This window comes from Thunnus thynnus, chromosome 24 (genome assembly GCF_963924715.1).
Source record: "Thunnus thynnus chromosome 24, fThuThy2.1, whole genome shotgun sequence".
In the NCBI taxonomy this organism is placed as follows: Eukaryota; Metazoa; Chordata; class Actinopteri; order Scombriformes; family Scombridae; genus Thunnus; species Thunnus thynnus.
In genome coordinates, this window is record NC_089540.1 from 15565102 (window position 1) to 15584755 (window position 19654).

At 37.5% G+C, this 19654-nt stretch overlaps 1 protein-coding gene and 1 long non-coding RNA gene across 2 annotated transcripts in view; both read left to right on the forward strand.

Annotated features, from left to right (window-relative positions):
• LOC137177280 (uncharacterized) overlaps positions 1-485 on the forward strand; it is a 42800-nt gene extending 42315 nt beyond the window's left edge. Inside the window, exon 23 of the mRNA XM_067583467.1 lies at positions 358-485. Within this exon, the coding sequence (XP_067439568.1) occupies positions 358-395 (38 nt within the window). The 3' untranslated portion in view covers positions 396-485. The remainder of the gene's footprint in view (positions 1-357) is intronic.
• A 1596-nt stretch (positions 486-2081) lies between these two features.
• Positions 2082-16141, forward strand: LOC137177297 (uncharacterized). The gene is made up of 4 exons (XR_010926059.1): positions 2082-2106; positions 2669-2695; positions 3191-3205; positions 16115-16141. It is a non-coding gene; the product is annotated as an uncharacterized lncRNA (long non-coding RNA).
• Positions 16142-19654: the final 3513 nt, after the last annotated feature.

Below are 19654 nucleotides of genomic sequence, written 5' to 3' on the forward strand. Positions count from 1 at the left end.
GCAAAAACCAGTGTTTCAAATGCATTCAATGTACTTTTTTTCTAATTGCTGAATTTTAAAAATCAATGAAACAAAAAAGTCTCAAATTGGACACATTGTTAGTTGTTGTTGATTTAGTAATGTGATGTTTTCCTAGTAAACAAATAAAGTTTTACAGTCATCAATCATATTGCTGTTAGTTCTAACAGATAAAATTAAAACATGTATTCTGACAAATAGATTTATTTGCAACTAAATACTGACAAAGACATATCTGACCAACATTTGTTTGAATAGCAGCAGTTAAAAAACTTGTAATATGGATTCACTGTGTGATAGATGCATCATGGTTGTGACAATTCTTTATTTATTTCACAGAGTATCAAGAATGGAAGAAAAAGGGTAAGAACAACTAATTTTTTTTCTTGAACTGTTATAACTGCAGTAAACTAGAAGTTTGACTGTCTGACAGATGTATTGTGGTTGTGACAATTCTTTTATCATTTAATACTGATCTCAACAATTTCTGAGGTCCATAAAACATCCATCCAGGACCTGGAAACTCTCAATCTATTTAATGGAAATATGACAATAATTAGTTTATTTTTTAGTGTCAAATCACAAAAAAGAAAGAAGACAATTACAGAAAGAGAAAATAATAACAACATACATTATATTAAACATACATGATACTATTCAGTTATAGGAGTGGCAAAAATTGGATTTAAGAGGTGAAGCGTCGACCATGAACCACAACGTCCCTGATTCATGTTTGATTAGGGACCTTTATTGATTGTTGTTTTCCATCTCTCTCTAAATGTAAATGAAATTACAGGACTTCTTTATCTCTTCTGCTTAGTGGCAACATCAGAAGACAACTTCCTAATCAGAGCCGAAAATGTAAAGTAGAGGTTCATTGATAAACACACTGAAAGGCACCAGAGACAGTCTGCCTTTCTGTATCTGTATGTCTGAAGTCTTTGAAGCCATAAAAAAGCCTTGAAGGTTCGATATTTAAAAGGTCAAGACCAGGCGAGTCTTCAGCTGTACTGCAGAGACTGTGTGTTGTCACTAAACTAAAACGTATGACTCATTACATTTTCTTTGGCTGATTCTTCCTCACCTCTGAGAAGATTGTCAGAGTATTAGGAAAACCCATCTCTCATGACTCTACACATATTGTCCACTCTGTTAATACTATTAATATTATTATATTTGTCAATGAGAAGCTGTGTTTGTAAAGGCCACCTTCAACATCTGTAATTAATTCAGGTATTTAATCTCTACAACTTTCTCAACTAAACAAAAACACCAGATAAAAGAGCAGTTATGAATGTTACAAATGTATTATTAATACCCATGTTGCACAAGTTTGACATTGACAAAAGAAAATGTAACTTCTAAAACCTAATTATGAAACAAAACATGATTAATGAAGAATTCCAGTGAGTTAACACACACTTATTCATCTTCAATACAGGAGAAGCTGCTGAAAGGAGATGGCAAGGTAAGATAGGACATTTTCAGGAGTATTTAACATGACAATATTTTAAAAAATGTTCTGTTTTCATGCATCCAGCACTTAAAATGAATTAATATCCAAACTTTTACAAGCAAAAACCAGTGTTTCAAATGCATTCAATGTACTTTTTTCTTCAATTGCTGAATTTTAAAAATCAATGAAATAAAAAAGTCTCAAATTGGACACATTGTTAGTTGTTGTTGATTTAGTAATGTGATGTTTTCCTAACAGACAAATGAAGTTTTACAGTCATCAATCATACTGCTGTTAGTTTTAACAGATAAAATTAAAACATGTATTCTGACAAATAGATTTACTTTCAACTAAATACTGACAAAGACATATCTGACCAACATTTGTTTGAATAGCAGCAGTTAAAAAACTTGTAATATGGATTCACTGTGTGATAGATGCATCATGGTTGTGACAATTCTTTATTTATTTCACAGAGCATCTTGAATGGAGGAGAAAGGGTAAGAACAAATATTTTTTTTCTTGAACTGTTATAACCGCAGTAAACTAGAAGTTTGACTGTCTGACAGATGTATTGTGGTTGTGACAATTCTTAATTCATTTCACAGAGTATCTTAAATGGTTGGATAAGGGTAAGAACAACTAATTTTTTTCTTGAAGTCTGCCTTTCTGTATCTGTATGTCTGAAGTCCGTGAAGCCATAAAAAAGCCTTGAAGGTTTGATATTTAAAAGGTCAAGACCAGGCGAGTCTTCAGTTGTACTGCAGAGACTGTGTGTTGTCACTAAACTAAAACGTATGACTCATTACATTTTCTTTGGCTGATTCTTCCTCACCTCTGAGAACATTGTCAGAGTATTAGGAAAACCCATCTCTCATGACTCTACACATATTGTCCACTCTGTTAATACTATTAATATTGTTATATTTGTTAATGAGAGCCTGTGTTTGTAAAGGCCACCTTCAACATCTGTAATTAATTCAGGTATTTAATCTCTACAACTTTCTCAACTAAACAAAACCAACAGATAAAAGAGCAGTTATGAATGTTACAAATGTATTATTAATACCCATGTTGCACAAGTTTGACATTCACAAAAAAAAATTGTAACTTACAAAAACCTAATTATGAAACAAAACATGATTAATGAAGAATTCCAGTGAGTTAACACACACTTATTCATCTTCAATATAGACGAAGCTGCTGAAAAGTCATGGCAAGGTAAGATAGAACATTTTCACATTGGTCACCTATTTGTCTTTAATAATTTTAGAGTATTTAACATGACAATATTTTAGATAATGTTCTGTTTTCATGCATCCAGCACTTAAAAGTAATTAATATCTAAACTTTTACATGCAAAAACCAGTGTTTCAATTGCATTCAGTGTACTTTTTTCTTCAATTGCTGAATTTTAAAAATCAATGAAATAAAAAAGTCTCAAATTGGACACATTGTTAGTTGTTGTTGATTTAGTAATGTGATGTTTTCCTAACAGATAAATGAAGTTTTACAGTCATCAATCATACTGCTGTTAGTTTTAACAGATACAATTAAAACATGTATTCTGACAAATAGATTTATTTGCAACTAAATACTGACAAAGACATATCTGACCAACATTTGTTTGAATAGCAGCAGTTAAAAAACTTGTAATATGGATTCACTGTGTGATAGATGCATCATGTTTGTAACAATTCTTTATTTATTTCACAGACAGGTTGGATATGGGTAAGCGCAACTTTTTTTTTTCTTGAACTGTTATAACTGCAGTAAACTAGAAGTTTGACTGTCTGACAGATGTATTGTGGTTGTGACAATTCTTTTATCATTTAATACTGATCTCAACAATTTCTGAGATCCATAAAACATCCACCCAGGACTGGAAACTCTCAATCTATTTAATGCAAATATGACAATAATAAGTTTATTTTTAGTGTCAAATCACAAAAAAAGAAAGAAGACAATTACAGAAAGAGAAAATAATAACAACATACATTATATTAAACATACATGATACTATTCAGTCATAGGAGTGGCAAAAATTGGATTTAAGAGGTGAAGCGTCGACCATGAACCACAACGTCCCTGATTCATGTTTGATTAGGGACCTTTATTGATTGTTGTTCTCCATCTCTCTCTAAATGTAAATGAAATTACAGGACTTCTTTATCTCTTCTGCTTAGTGGCAACATCAGAAAACAACTTCCTAATCAGAGCTGAAAATGTAAAGTAGAGGTTCATTGATAAACACACTGAAAGGCACCAGAGACATTCTGCCTTTCTGTATCTGTATGTCTGAAGTCTTTGAAGCCATAAAAAAGCCTTGAAGTTTCGATATTTAAAAGGTCAAGACCAGGCGAGTCTTCAGCTGTACTGCAGAGACTGTGTGTTGTCACTAAACTAAAACGTATGACTCATTACATTTTTTTTGGCTGATTCTTCCTCACCTCTGACAACATTGTCAGAGTATTAGGAAAACCCATCTCTCATGACTCTACACATATTGTCCACTCTGTTAATACTATTAATATTGTTCTATTTGTTAATGAGAACCTGTGTTTGTAAAGGCCACCTTAAACATCTGTAATTAATTCAGGTATTTAATCTCTACAACTTTCTCTACTAAACAAAACCATCAGATAAAAGAGCAGTTATGAATGTTACAAATGTTTATTTATAGTTATTAATACCCATGTTGCACAAGTTTGACATTGACAAAAGAAAATGTAACTTCTAAAACCTAATTATGAAACAAAACATGATTAATGAAGAATTGCAGTGAGTTAACACACACTTATTCATCTTCAATACAGGAGAAGCTGCTGAAAGGAGATGGCAAGGTAAGATAGAACATTTTCACATTGGTCACCTATTTGTCTTAAATAATTTTGGAGTATTTAACATGACAATATTTTAAATAATGTTCTGTTTTCATGCATCCAGCACTGTAAATTAATTAATATATAATCTTTTACAAGCAAAACTCAGTGTTTCTAATGCATTCAATGTACTTTTTTTTAAATTGCTGAATTTTAAAAATCAATGAAATAAAAAAATCTCAAATTGAACACATTGTTAGTTGTTGTTGATTTAGTAATGTGATGTTTTCCTAGTAAACAAATGAAGTTTTACAGTCTTCAATCATACTGCTGTTAGTTTTAACAGATAAAATTAAAACATGTATTCTGACAAATAGATTTATTTGCAGCTAAATACTGACAATGACATATCTGACCAACATTTGTTTGAATAGCAGCAGTTAAAAAACTTCTAATATGGATTCACTGTGTGATAGATGCAACATGGTTGTGACAATTCTTTATTTATTTCACAGAGTTCCTAGAAAGGAGGAGAAATGGTAAGAACAACTAATTTTTCTTCTTGAACCGTTATAACTGCAGTAAACTAGAAGTTTCGCTGTTTGACAGATGTTTTGTGGTTGTTGTGGACATTTTGAGCGATGGTCAGCACCTCAGTGGAGAAAAGTGCACACGAGCCTTTGATGTCTTAAAGCTGAAAATGTTTATTGACATACTTGATCAAGGAGAACTTAAATAGCGAACATCGAAGTCATCTGCAACTTGGATGCTTTCTCTTTCCATTCTGCCCCTGAAGGTCTGAATCCTAGTCTTTATCAGCCTACAACATGAAAAATTAGTTTAATTGGTTCACTAGTTTCTAAACAAGGAACTGCATTTTACCCATATGAGTTTAGATCACGTTGCATGGAATTTCAGCAGTTTTGGTTTGAATGTCTGGCTGTGTCAATAGAATCTATGCATCCACCTATTCTGTGTTGCCTAGGAAAGCCTCCTCTGACCTTGGTAACCATGGCAATGCTGATATACCTTCTATCAGAGAGGTTTCTGCTTTCCCCAAAACATCAGACAGCTGGAGTCTCAAGGAGAGGGGAAAATGGCCCCTTCCTGCTTAAGAATTACAGTGTGACCTCAAGGCCCAGGCTTGAGCCAATATAACCCAATCTGTAAACCTTAAAGATGAAAAATTCCATAACAATCCCCTCATATTGATCATAAGATCAATACCAATTACCAATTAATCATTAGATTTACAGACCATCAGAGCACATGTATGGAGTAGAAACAATATGCACATGACCAAATCATTCTCTTACACAGGAACCCAAGAATATATATAAATCTAAACTATTACATAAAACAAAAGTCATCAAGAATCAATCTTTTCAAACCATAATTCAGTTAAGATCAATACATACAAGCAGCAAGTTAGATAAAGCCGCTCTTGTGTACCCCCTCAGCACTCCTGTCATGTGACCCATGAGTTCCGTCTTCCAGCCACCAAGGGCAGTTATGAGGCAAATCCTCAAAGAAGATCCCCTGAAACACCAAGGTGTTAAAGGAGGTCATGACAGAGGTCACTGGTCACATGAACCTACAGACAGAGGCCAAGACACGTCTTGCCTCCTACTAGATGAAACCCTGGCAATTTAAAGGGGGTTCACACAAACACTTGATTACATCAGAACAATAAAACAAATGATTAAACAATCTAGATGAACAACTTTAATCAAAAACAAAATCAATCACAACAATCATCATCATCATAATCAATCACATTGTGAGGTCTTCAACCCATGCACTTTATGTATAGTAGAGGGTCACCACCATGGAGAGGTTACTAGCACATATGATGCATGGTGGTGTGGAGTCCATCCTTGCGGAGCAATCATCTTCACTTTCATCACCTATCAATCACAAACATTTCATAATAATCAAAATACAATCATGTCTATGAAAAATATGAATTGACTAGATCTTAAACAGATTACTAAAATGACTAACTCTACTTGATTACTATTACTACCTTTTTATTCAGATCAGCAATTACACACACCATCAAAGCAAGAATCATCAAAAGCTATGTTAAGATGTTGCCTGCAAATAGAAAATTATATGTTTCTTCAACTTTATTCAGTACAAACAAACATACCTCTATTCTATTCAGCTCTCTGTTTAATTTTCTCTTAGAACCTTTTAGAAGTGTTCTTACAGGTTTGAAGTTTCCTCCTCCTCGTCTTCCTCCTCCGAAGGAGTGTCATCCAGGAAGCCTGCATAATCATAATACCTCATACTCACATTATTAGTACCTGTTGTGTCCACAGTTACATGCACCTTTGGTTTAGATTTGGCTGCAGCAATTGTGTTTATGGATGCAAAGTAACCACTCCAGAGATAACTATCATCCTCATCAGTTTCATCATTCCCACTGATCTTACAGCTTTTCAGCTCTCCCATACCCTCTTGAAAATTAGCACCCCACAGTCTACAATCAGAATAACTTTTCAACTGCTGTTTGGTGAAACACCACAATTCGAGAGGTCTGGTCATAGATACAGTAGATGTGAACGTTACCTTCATTAAGCTGGGTGCCCTCTGCTCCATCTTAATTAGGGCTTTTATCGTGTGCAGTCCACCACCATTTACAGTGCTGTTGAGTCCAGAGGGACTTGTCGATGTGCCCCTATGTTCAGAGCCTGGTTCTTGGTCTGCTTTTTCTGGAATGTTCTGCAAAGGGCGCCCCCGCTTATGGGGCACTGGGTTCATGACATTGGCCGTATCATGAAAGCCTCCCTGCTCTCCGTTGCCTGGAACAAGAGAGACCCCTGTCTCTCCATTGTCTGGACTGCCTTGACCTGCTCCCTGCCCAAGCCCACTAAACAGGAGGGAAAGGAGGAGTAACTGTCCGGTTACTTGCCATGGCTCTGCTCTCCCTCGCTAGCGGTTGGGGGAGCCAGTCTGCACCTTGTGGCATGGATCCATTCTGCTCTGCCTTTGACTTTCAGGGCCATCCTAGTCATCAGCAACACCTGGTGTGGACCTTTCCACCTAGGAGACAAAGACACTTTTTCCAGAGATTTGATTAGTAGAAAATCACCTTCCTGAAAAAGATGAATTGGTTCCTCTGATGGTTTGGGGAGCCTGTCAGCCACCTGTAAATGAAACCTTCTCAAAATCTCTGATAGTCTTTTCACATACTCAATCATGAACTCATCCGTCCAAAGCAGAGTAGCTTTGTGTGGTGTCAGAGGGGGCTTGTCCCTGTGGACATTGGTCTCCCCATCAACACCTCATGAGGACTTAGTCCTGTAGTTGCGCTTAGTGTGCTTCGAATGGAATACAGCACAATAGGTGGACCTCTGTCACTATCTATTCCTTGTAGTACTCCATATCTAGGGATTACATCTTTTAGCAGACACTTTACAACTGTTCTTGCGTCTTCTTTTTTTGTTGCAAAACCCTCCACCCACTTTGAATACCTATCAGTTATGACTAACAAATATTTATAGCCTTGACAGTTTGGCATATGTCCAAAGTCTATTTGCATATTTACAAAGGGACCTGATGAGGGTTCCAAATGGTCATGCTTCACTGTGCTGTTCTCCTTTCTGGTCTGTTGGCATATCATATAGGGGTGCACAATTCAGGAAATCTCACGATTCGATTCGATTCGATTTGATTTCTTGGGGTCACGATTCGATTCACAATCGATTCACGATTCAAAACGATGCGTGATTCAAAATCGATTTGATTTGCGATTCAAAATCAGTTCTTCATAGATTTAATTCTAGATTGATGTTTTGAGTTACTCTTTCCATTTGACTGCAGCAGACACTTTTATAGGTCTCAAATAAAAAAGATCACACTGAATCAAGTGTAAACATTTGTTACTCAATGTCAACCTGAATAAGATTTATGTTTCTTTAGTCCACTTAGTCAATAGGAAACCAAAGCAGCCCTGAGACAAAGGGTAAAATGAATACTTAATACAAAAATAAAAATGATTGCAAAGATAAACTGCTAAGTGTAAAACCTCAAATAATTTAAATTCCTCCTTCAATTCACAAAATCAAACAAACAATAGCTACCTGCTACATTTAGCTGTAAAGTGCATACAAGAAAATTGATCACTATAAGCGAGTGATTATTATAGACTAACCAATTTTGTTTCTTTTTCTTAATTTCTCATACAGATTACCATCTAATTGATATTTGTATATTTACTACATGCATATAAAGTAATGAAACAGGCAGCGTCGCTATTTATTGAATTTTATTGACTGTTTCAAAATACAGAACAGCTGTTTAAACGCTTGTTTCACTGCTGCATCTTGTTGGCTCGTTTTTGGCAGTTTGTCATAAACTTCAAGGAGACTACATTTTTCATTGAGAGAAAATTAATTTCTCATTCCTGTCCTCAGATAACCAGCTGGCAGCAGACCTGCTGTGCGTTGTGAGTTTACGCTGTGGGGGTAGATGGCTGCAGGGGCCACAGCGAGAAGGGTGAACCAGAATCAACTTTTGGAGAAACGCAATGCTGTACAACCTGCTATATGACAAAAACATTACTAGGAAGAGGGGAAGACATTTCTCTTCGTTTGATAATGTTAAAAGTAAAGTTAAGTCGGCTTACCGACTTATTTCAAAAAGACGAGAGAGAGAGGCAGTGGTCGAGCGAGCTAGTGAATGAGGAGAGGGAGCGCTGGTAACGTTAGTGAGGAAGCTGGTGAATCAGATCAATAAAACGTTATTTTCTGATTGTTTCACAGCCGTTACAAATAATCCCACAATGGCACAAACGTGCGGAAGTGTGTTGCAGCGCCTGATAATGGCATCAAGCTCCTTCTTCCCTTCGAGATAAGAAGATCCAAAATATATTCAAATGATCGCCTTCATAGCCGATGGACCAGGTTGTATTTGTTTTTCTGTCAGGTACTCCATTGCTCGTGGCCTCTCCATGACACACACTTCACCTCCTTCACCCCCGGATTTGGGTCCAGGGTGGCGTCATTGCACCATCTATGGGATTTAGCGAGCTAATTCGTGTCAGGAAAAATGGAAAACAGCGTCGTGGCAAGACTGAAAAATGTGAATGGGTTCTTGGAATTTCTGAATCGATTCTGAATCGGCAGAGATAGAATCACGATTCTTATGTGAATTGATTTTTTTGAGCACCCCTAATATCATACAACCATCCACAAATGTTTGTGAGACTTGCGTAATGCCTGGTGCAAACCATTGTGAGCGAATAACATCATTCATTACCCCTCTTCCGAAATGCGCTGGACCATGCGCAACACATGCCAGCACATGTAGGAAAGCTTGAGGGCAAACCGGTCGACCATCAGGGTGGAGCCACAAGCCAGACTGCGCATCAACTGTACAACCTTTACTCAACCAAAGGCTTTGCTCCCTGTCATCAGCGTGACTTTGCATTGTCACGACATCATTAGAGGAAGGTACTGGAATTGGATTGGCAGGTTGTGTGGAGGCACACTGATGTACCATGGAGGAAGAGGAAAGTGCAGCTTGTTTGGCTGCAGCATCAGCCATTGCATTTCCTCGTGAAACAGGATCATTTCCATTTGTGTGAGCAGCACATTTGATAATTGTAAGCTGAGACAGGTGCAAAATAGCATCTAACAGGTCATTTACCAAAGCATGATGCTATAGCTGTTTGCCAGAAGATGAAACAAAATCTCTCATCTTCCACAATACAAGCTCTAGTAAGAGCATACAGCTCTGCTGCCTGAGCTGAAGTTCCTGGAGGCAGCGCCTTTGCTTCTAGTATTCCCCAAATCATTCACTACTGCATAGCCAGCCAGATGTGTGTTTTCAGATGGTCTACTAGCTGAACCATCAGTGTAAAGAACCATATCAGAATTAGGTATTGGTGTCTGCAATAAGTCTGGCCTTAGGGATGTACACAAGTCAATAGTTGTAATGCAATCATGCTCATCATCTGTGTCAATCAATGGAAGGAGAGTAGCCAGATTCAGTGGAGGTGAGCGCTTTAAAGTTATGTGTGGACTATGAGGAATGATAGTTTCATAGCCTGAATGATGTGCAGCTGTCATGTGTTGAGTAGCACATGTGTTCAAGATGTGAAGTACTATATGTGGAATGTGCACAACACAGTCATGAGCCAGTACAATGCGAGAAGATTTGTCAATCATGATGGCAACAGCGGCCACTGTTCTTAAGCAACCTGGCATCCCAAGAACCACAGGGGTTAGTCGAGAGGAATAGTACGCAACTGGACGATAATGAGACCCATGTTTTTGCACGAGAATGCCTATAGCAAAGCTATCTCGTTCATGTATATGCAGATGGAACGGCTGATGATAGTCCGGCAACCCCAATGCCGGAGCCATGGTGAGAGCATGTTTCAGATCTTGAAAAGCTTTGTGCATGCCCTCAGTCCACTGCACCATGGAAGGAGCTGACTGCAGTGTGGCAGCTCGCAAAGCAGAGTCCATAGTGGCACACTCAAAAATCCAATGTCTGCAATAGTTAGCCATCTCAAAGAATGAGAGCATTTGCTCCTTGGTCATGGGAGGAGGCATGTTAACCAGCAGCTCCAGCCTCTCCGGAGACAAAAGACGCTGTCCATCTTTCAAAACATGACCCAAGTATGTCACTTCAGACTGACAAAACTGCAACTTGGCCAGTGATGCTCTGTGACCATACTCAGCTTCTCTGCAAGAGCAAGATAGAGTCCATTTGATAAGCTTCTTGTGATGGTGAAGCTATTAGGAGATCATCTGTGTACTGCAGGAGAGTGGAACCCCCTGGCAAGTGGAGGTTATCCAAGTCCTGTTTCACTGCTGCTGCGTAAACTGTAGTACTCTTGACAAAACCCTGAGGTAAATGCCACCAAGTGTACTGTCTACCTTTGAATGTGAATGCAAACAGATACTGGCTGTCTGGATGCAACGGTATTGAGAAAAAAGCTGAACACAAATCTATGACTGTGTAGTGTGTAGAGTTGGATAGTAATGGGGCTAAAATCGAATTGGCGTCTGGCGCAATTGGAGCTGTAGTTACTACAATGTTATTAATAGCCTGCAAATCTTGCACAAAACGCCATTCATCCGGGCGATTTGCTTTTAGAATGGGTGTGTTGCATGGACTGGTGGTTTGAACCAACACATCTTGATCCAATGGAGATTGAATTACACCTTCAATACCAGCAATTGACTTGTGAGGCAAATTGTACTGTCTGATCGTTGGAAACTGAGTGTGACTTTATGAGATGGAGCCGAATTCACAAAACCTACATGGTTTTTATGTTTAGCCTATAAAATCGATGGAATCTCTGAAAGTTCTGATGGAGGCCCATGCTGTGTGGAAGGAGGTGGCTGGTGCAAAACAAATGTGCTCTGTGGTAACTGAATGTGCTCACTTAAAGATAACATGTACAACTCCTGGCCCAAGTGTGTTATCGTTTGTGTTTGAGAAGCATGTGCAGCTCCTCTCAATGCCTGGCACTGGGCCACCATGCTTCCAAGTTGTTGTGGCTCACAGCCAGGAGCTACTGCTACAGTGATGTGTGGAAATGAATCTTTATCATTAACCAATTTGTGCTGTGAATCAGATAGCAGGATTAGTATTGCACATCCCTGTGGACCAACAAACATTGTTCACACTCCAACCCCTCTTGTGTATTCAAAAGCCCATTAGCCAATTGTTTATACTACTCTGAAGGGTTAAATACTGCTGTACAATGACAATGAAGGAAAGGCCTCATAGCAGACATCAATGTTGCACATGCTGGGGAAGTTTTAGCAACTTTTTGAATGCTGGATACTGTGAAACTGGAAACCATGTTAAAATCTGGCAATGTCCAACAACACAAACAATCAACAGTAGATTACAAAAACTGAAATGCTTGAGCAGCTTTCTTATAATACTGTGTGAGGTATGATGCCGTCTCTGTGTCATTTTGGGTCTGACTACAGGCTCTGTGTCGTCACTATGGTCTGTATCAAACTCCTCCTCCTTGTGTCTGGCTCCTTGGGTCTCAATTTCTACCTCACTGTCCCCTGTGCTGTCCTGTGTGTCTGTCTCTGTCTCTCTCCCTTCAGCTATGACAGCTAACTGCCTTTCATTCCTCTCTTTTCTTTTCTGCGCTTTCTTTTCCTGGTTGAGTAACGAATTAGCTTTCCTTTTGTTTTCTGCAGCTTTCCTAGCTCTTTCTTTGTCGGCTCTGTCTTTCTTTTCCTGCTTAATTCTTTCCCTTTCTCTCTCCTCTCTCTCTCTCTGTAAGTCTCTCTGTACCTGTTCCTCTCTTTCTCTCTCTCTGGCTGCTGTCTGTTGGTCCCTATTTTCTGCTTCAGCCTGTACTCTCTGCCCCTCAACAGCTGTGGCTAATAGGAGAAACTCTTCGTCTGTCTTTGTCTGTAGTGAACTAGTTTGGTCAGTCATATTAGCAGCTGAAAAGGGATTTGTAGTTGACAGTTGTGGATAAGTTGAAATCACATTTTACTTCTGTTAAAATGGTCAGCAAAGCTTGTGGAGAGGGAGCTTTCGTTTGGCGTTTTTCCCAACCATACATAATAGCTTTTGAAATGGCCTCTATAGTATCACCATGCTGTTTAACTTTCATCATCTCTAAAGCTCTTGTTTGCAACTTTGCTTCCAACATTGGTATATGACACGCTGTCACACATTTAGCACAGTTCTCCACTGCTGTTCTGAACTCATCAGAAAAACAGTCTATGCTTTTTTTTATCTAATCTCACTCCACATCGCTGACGAGCAACAGTCAACCAGACATTCACACAGTCCTCTATCAAACGCTCCCTCATACGGCCACCCACCACTCGTCCACTCATTCATAAGGGAAGAAAATGGAAACACAGAAGTACATCCTTTCAGTCTACCAACAATTCCAGCCAGCGATTGTGGGGAGAACATTGTTTTGTATTGTGTCTCTGTGGGTGTGTGTGCGTTTGCTTCGGCATGCTTATCAATGACAGATTGTCTTTTCAGTTCCAAATTGCTACATTTATTTTCTACTGAAATACAGGTACTCTTCCTCTTATCTTTTGGTGAGTTGATTCATTTGATTGTAGATTCTGTTCTACTCACTGCTTTGGACGCTTTGTTGCCCATTTTCACACTCACACATTAAGACATTACACCAACAGACCTATTAAGACATTACACACAAACAGATTTCAACAACATCTTCAGCAGCATCAAAGTTCTTTTCACACTTTTGCCCTTGGCGCAGTAGCAGTGGTCTGAAGCCAGATGGATGAAGCAAGCTCTTTGCCTTGTGTACCTTGTTGTGCCTCAACATTTCTCAAAGGACACAAAGTGGACGATCCCCATACTTGATTTAAATGAAGCAGCATCTATGCACTACCCCAAAAATGTCTTTTCTATAGTTAAAACCTCAGGTGGGTCCCTCTGTGTTGAGCATAGCCCGGAGCTAGCCCAGAAATCACCAGCCACTTTGTGGCACTGCAGGGGTTAGGGACACTAACCCTCACCTTTTTTTCTTTGCAACCACACTGCTCTGCACCCAACTCATCTCAGCCTAACTTAATCAGTTTCAACATCTTTATGTATTAAGATTTTCAACCATCAGCTCCTTTAACTTCTTTTTGTTCAATTTCAAACCAATATTACAGTTAAGTGATACACAGTTTCTTTATGATTTCGTCAAACACAGACATGGTAAGGCACAATAATAATAAAAATTCTGCACTTACCATGTCTTTGTTGTGTTGAAATCCTTGTTCGTAGAGGCAATTGTTGTGGACATTTTGAGCGATGGTCAGCAGCTCAGTGGAGAAAAGCGCACACTAGCCTTTGATGTCTTAAAGCTGAAAATGTTTATTGACATACTTGATCAAGGATACTTAAATAGCAAACATCGAAGTCATCTGCAACTCGGATGCTGTCTCTTTCCGTTCTGCCCCTGAAGGTCTGAGTCCTAGTCTTTATCAGTCTACAACATGAAAAATTAGTCTAATTGGTTCACTAGTTTCTAAACAAGGAACTGCATTTTACCCATATGAGTTTAGATCACGTTGCATGGAATTTCAGCAGTTTTGGTTTGAATGTCTGGCTGTGTCAATAGAATCTATGCATCCACCTATTCTGTGTTGTCTAGGAAAACCTCCTCTGACCTTGGTAACCATGGCAATGCTGATAGACCTTCAATCAAAGAGGTTTCTGCTTTCCCCAAAACATCACAGACAGCTGGAGTCTCAAGGAGAGGGGAAAATGTCCCCTTCCTGCTTAAGAATTACATTGTGACCTCAAGGCCCAGGCTTGAGCCAATGTAACCCAATTTGTAAACCTTAAAGATGGAAAATTCCATAACAGTGGTTGGGACAATTCTTCAATATATTTAATGGAAATATGCCAATAATTAGTTTATTTTTTTTAGTGTAAAATCACAAAAAAGAAAGAAGACAATTACAGAAAGAGAAAAGAATAACAACATACATTATATTAAACATACATGATACTATTCAGTTATAGGAGTGGCAAAAATTGGATATAAGAGGTGAAGCGTCGACCATGAACCACAACATCCCTGATTCATGTTTGATTAGGGACCTTTATTGATTGTTGTTCTCCATCTCTCTCTGAATGTAAATGAAATTACAGGCTTCTTTATCTCTTCTGCTTAGTGGCAACATCAGAAGACAACTTCCTAATCAGAGCTGAAAATGTAAAGTAGAGGTTCATTGATAAACACACTGAAAGGCACCAGAGCCAGTCTGCCTTTCTGTATCTGTATGTCTGAAGTCTTTGAAGCCATAAAAAAGCCTTGAAGGTTCGATATTTAAAAGGTCAAGACCAGGCGAGTCTTCAGCTGTACTGCAGAGACTGTGTGTTGTCACTAAACTAAAACGTGTGACTCATTACATTTTCTTTGGCTGATTCTTCCTCACCTCTGACAACATTGTCAGAGTATTAGGAAAAGTCATCTCCCATGACTCTACACATATTGTCCACTCTGTTAATACTATTAATATTGTTCTATTTGTTAATGAGAACCTGTGTTTTGTTGAAGAAATTTCACTCAAGTCCTTGTTCAAAGTTTGCTGTGGTGGAAGTGGTTTAATAGCATTCCGGAAATGCGGTGAGCATACTGACACAGAACTGGTCTGATACAGTAGACTGACCCAGAGCAGAAGAAGTGGAGAGACTTTATACAGTAAAGATCAAAGCACCAAATGGTGAACAAAAGCTACAGTATGGACCAACAATTGGTGAACCAAAGATAGGAGGTGAGGGCATTTACATACAAGATCAAGGTTTGTCAGGGGCAAGTCGGGAGGGGTCAGATCAGTAGAGGTCAGGAGGGTGACTAACACATGGTAAACAAAAGGGTAGAAAGGGAGGGCATTTACATACAAGATCAAGGCAAATCCAGGGGAAATACAGGAGAGGTCACATCAGCAGGGGTCAGGAGGTGGAAAGGACACAAACTTGGCATATGTTTGATCAAAGAGTTGTCTCAGACGTTATTTGATTATCAGGTCTCCAAACTAAATGTGTTCTCCTTTGATGATTGAGTCTGCTCCCAAAGGGTATTCTTCTTCAGTTTGTAATGGCCACCTTCAACATCTGTAATTAATTCAGGTATTTAATCTCTACAACTTTCTCTACTAAACAAAACCACCAGATAAAAGAGCAGTTATGAATGTTACAAATGTATTATTAATACCCATGTTGCACAAGTTTGACATTGACAAAAGAAAATGTAACTTCTAAAACCTAATTATGAAACAAAACATGATTAATGAAGAATTCCAGTGAGTTAACACACACTTATTCATCTTCAATACAGGAGAAGCTGCTGAAAGGAAATGGCAAGGTAAGATAGAACATTTTCACATTGTTCACCTATTTGTCTTTAATAATTTTAGAGTATTTAACATGACAATATTTTAAATAATGTTCTGTTTTCATGCATCCAGCACTTAAAAGTAATTAATATCTAAACTTTTACAAGTAAAAACCAATGTTTCAAATGCATTCAATGCACTTTTTTAAATTAAAGAAATTGCTGAATTTTAAAAATCAATTGAAAGAAAAAGTCTCAAATTGGACACATTGTTAGTTGTTGTTGATTTAGTAATGTGATGTTTTCCTAACAGACAAACGAAGTTTTACAGTCATCAATCATACTGCTGTTAGTTTTAACAGATAAAATTAAAACATGTATTCTGACAAATAGATTTATTATCAACTAAATACTGACAAAGACATATCTGACCAACATTTGTTTGAATAGCAGCAGTTAAAAAACTTCTAATATGGATTCACTGTGTGATAGATGCAATATGGTTGTGACAATTCTTTATTTATTTCACAGAGTATCTAGAAAGGTTCGATACAGGTAAGAACAATTAATTTTTTTTCTTCAACCGTTATAACTGCAATAAACTAGATGTTTGACTGTCTGACAGATGTATTGTGGTTGTGACAATTCTTTTATCATTTAATACTGATCTCAACAATTTCTGAGGTCCATAAAACAACGACCCAGGACCTGGAAACTCTTAATCTATTTAATGGAAATATGACAATAATTAGTTTATTTTTTAGTGTCAAATCACAAAAAAGAAAGAAGACAATAACAGAAAGAGAAAATAATAACAACATACATTATATGAAACATACATGATACTATTCAGTTATAGGAGTGGCAAAAATTGGATTTAAGAGGTGAAGCGTCGACCATGAACCACAACGTCCCTGATTCATGTTTGATTAGGGACCTTTATTGAATGTTGTTCTCCATCTCTCTCTCCCCCCGTCCCTCATTTTCTGTCATCTCTCCACTGATACTAATCAATAATCAATAAAAGCAGAGAACGCGCAAAAAGTTATTACTTAACTAAAATGTGAATGGTGTAATCTTTGGAATAATGAGATAACCTGCATCATGTGATGTGAGTGTTCGTGGGGGAATGTGAGGTCTGAGAAGTCTTGACAGGTCAGGAGGTAATAGGTAGCAGTTTGTAGTCTGACTTGAATGAAACCGTAAACCAGTGAATCAGAAGAATTGTAGCAGCAGCATTTTGGACTTGTTGGATCTTTTTAATAGTACAGAATACAAGACCTAAATGACCATAAATGAGAATTTCTGCATCTGACTGTGTTAGAAATGGGTGAACTTGGACGAAGTGTCAGAGGTGGAAGAAAACTACTTTAGTGATGTTGCTGATGTGTCCCTCAAATCTAAGATAAATGAAATTACAGGACTTCTTTATCTCTTCTTGCACTGTGACAGATTATTATTTTCTATTTATAAAGCAGAGCAGGGGAATGACAGACATATTTTTTACACATACAGTTCTACAGTCAAATTATAAGTCAGGGACAATATAACAAGATAGATCATGTAAATAATGATACCAATAAATAAATAAAATTTGACAAAACATAACATTTTTTCTAGAAAAGTAGCTGTTTTTTGTGCTTTTTTAAAAAATTGATAGTGCAAAATGAATGATTAACATGAAGACACATGACACAGGACAAGACAAGAGGGACAAACAACAAAACAACAACAAAAAACTGGATTAAAACTTTTAGATTTTCTTATTGTAATACACACCATGTGTGTGTTTCTTGTGCTTTTTGAATTTCATTGATCACTAAGGGATGCATACAAGTTTCCCATATCAATTGAAAAAAAAGTCTCAAATTGGACACATTGTTAGTTGTTGTTGATTTAGTAATGTGATGTTTTCCTAACAGACAAATGAAGTTTTATAGTCATCAATCATACTGCTGTTAGTTTTAACAGAAAATTAAATATGTATTCTGACAAATTGATTTATTTGCAACTAAATACTGACAAAGACATATCTGACCAACATTTGTTTGAATAGCAGCAGTTAAAGTTATAATATGTAATTATTCCGCATTAAAATGTCTAAAAACAACTTGACCTATGTTATACATTTTGTTGAGTTGTGTACTTACATAATCCCAAATGTTTCCAACAATTTTCAATCCCAGAGAAATCTGTAATTTTAATCAAGGTAACGGACCGTTTCATTTGGTCGCCTGTCAATGGCGTCATACCTCTCTACCAAAGAGTATAGTGCACAAGATGCATGCCTCGGCGTTGTGGCTGTTTGCCACAATGGCGTCTACCAAAGAGTAACTTGCACACATACAAGATAATACATCAGTGTTGTGGTTGTTCGACAGAAACTGTTATAAATTGACTTTTATTCAGTTTTAAGTCACCGGTGCTCGCCAAACATTATCAGAGAAACATTGATTTTTTAGGTGAAACAGCTTTATTCAGTATTTTTAATGATTTTAATCTGCGTGTACGTTTGTTTTTGGAGAGGAGGATACCTCTGCGGATAATTCCGCTCCTGGTAGAAACCTGCTGGACATCTTAAATTATAAGAGAAATAAACAGAGCAAACGTTAGCAGCAGCTCGGCTAACAGCCCTTACCGGACGTCCAGTGGTCGCCATACATCGTCGGAGAAACACTGATTTTTTTTTAAGGTGAAACAGCTTTATTCAGTGTTTTTATCTGTAATCTCTGGGTCCGTTTGTTCTGGAGAGGAGGAGACCTCTGCGGGTAATTGGGCTTCCGGTAAAAACATCCTGAATGATTAACACTGGAGTAATCCTATCCCGGAGAAGCCGGTTATTTAACAATGAGGACAACAACTCCCATGATCCCTTGCTACTTCTCACCGTCATCACACTCCGTCTTTTATTATTGTTTTGATTGAGAGACCCCTAGTGGCTGAAATTACATATTTTGCGTTTAAAAGACTTCGTATATGGATTCACTGTGAGATAGATGCATCATGGTTGTGACAATTCTTTATTCATTTCACAGAGCATCTTGAATGGAGGCGACAGGGTAAAAACTACTGATTTTTTTTTTCTTCAACCGTTAAAAGTGCAGTAAACTAGAGTTTGACTGTCTGACAGATGTATTGTGGTTGTGACAATTCTTTTATCATTTAATACTGAACACTAAACTAAAACGTATGACTCATTACATTTTCTTTGGCTGATTCATGACATTCACAAAAGAAAATGTAACTTATAAAACCTAATTATGAAACAAAACATGATTAATGAAGAATTCCAGTGAGTTAACACACACGTATTCATTTTCAATACAGGAGAAGCTGCTGAAAGTGAATGGCAAGGTAAGATAGAACATTTTCACATTGGTCACCTATTTGTCTTTAATAATTTTAGAGTATTTAACATGACAATATTTTAAATAATGTTCTGTTTTCATGCATCCAGCACTTAAAAGTAATTAATATCTAAATTTTACAAGTAAAAACCAGTGTTTCAAATGCATTTAATGTACTTTTTTTATATTGCTGAAT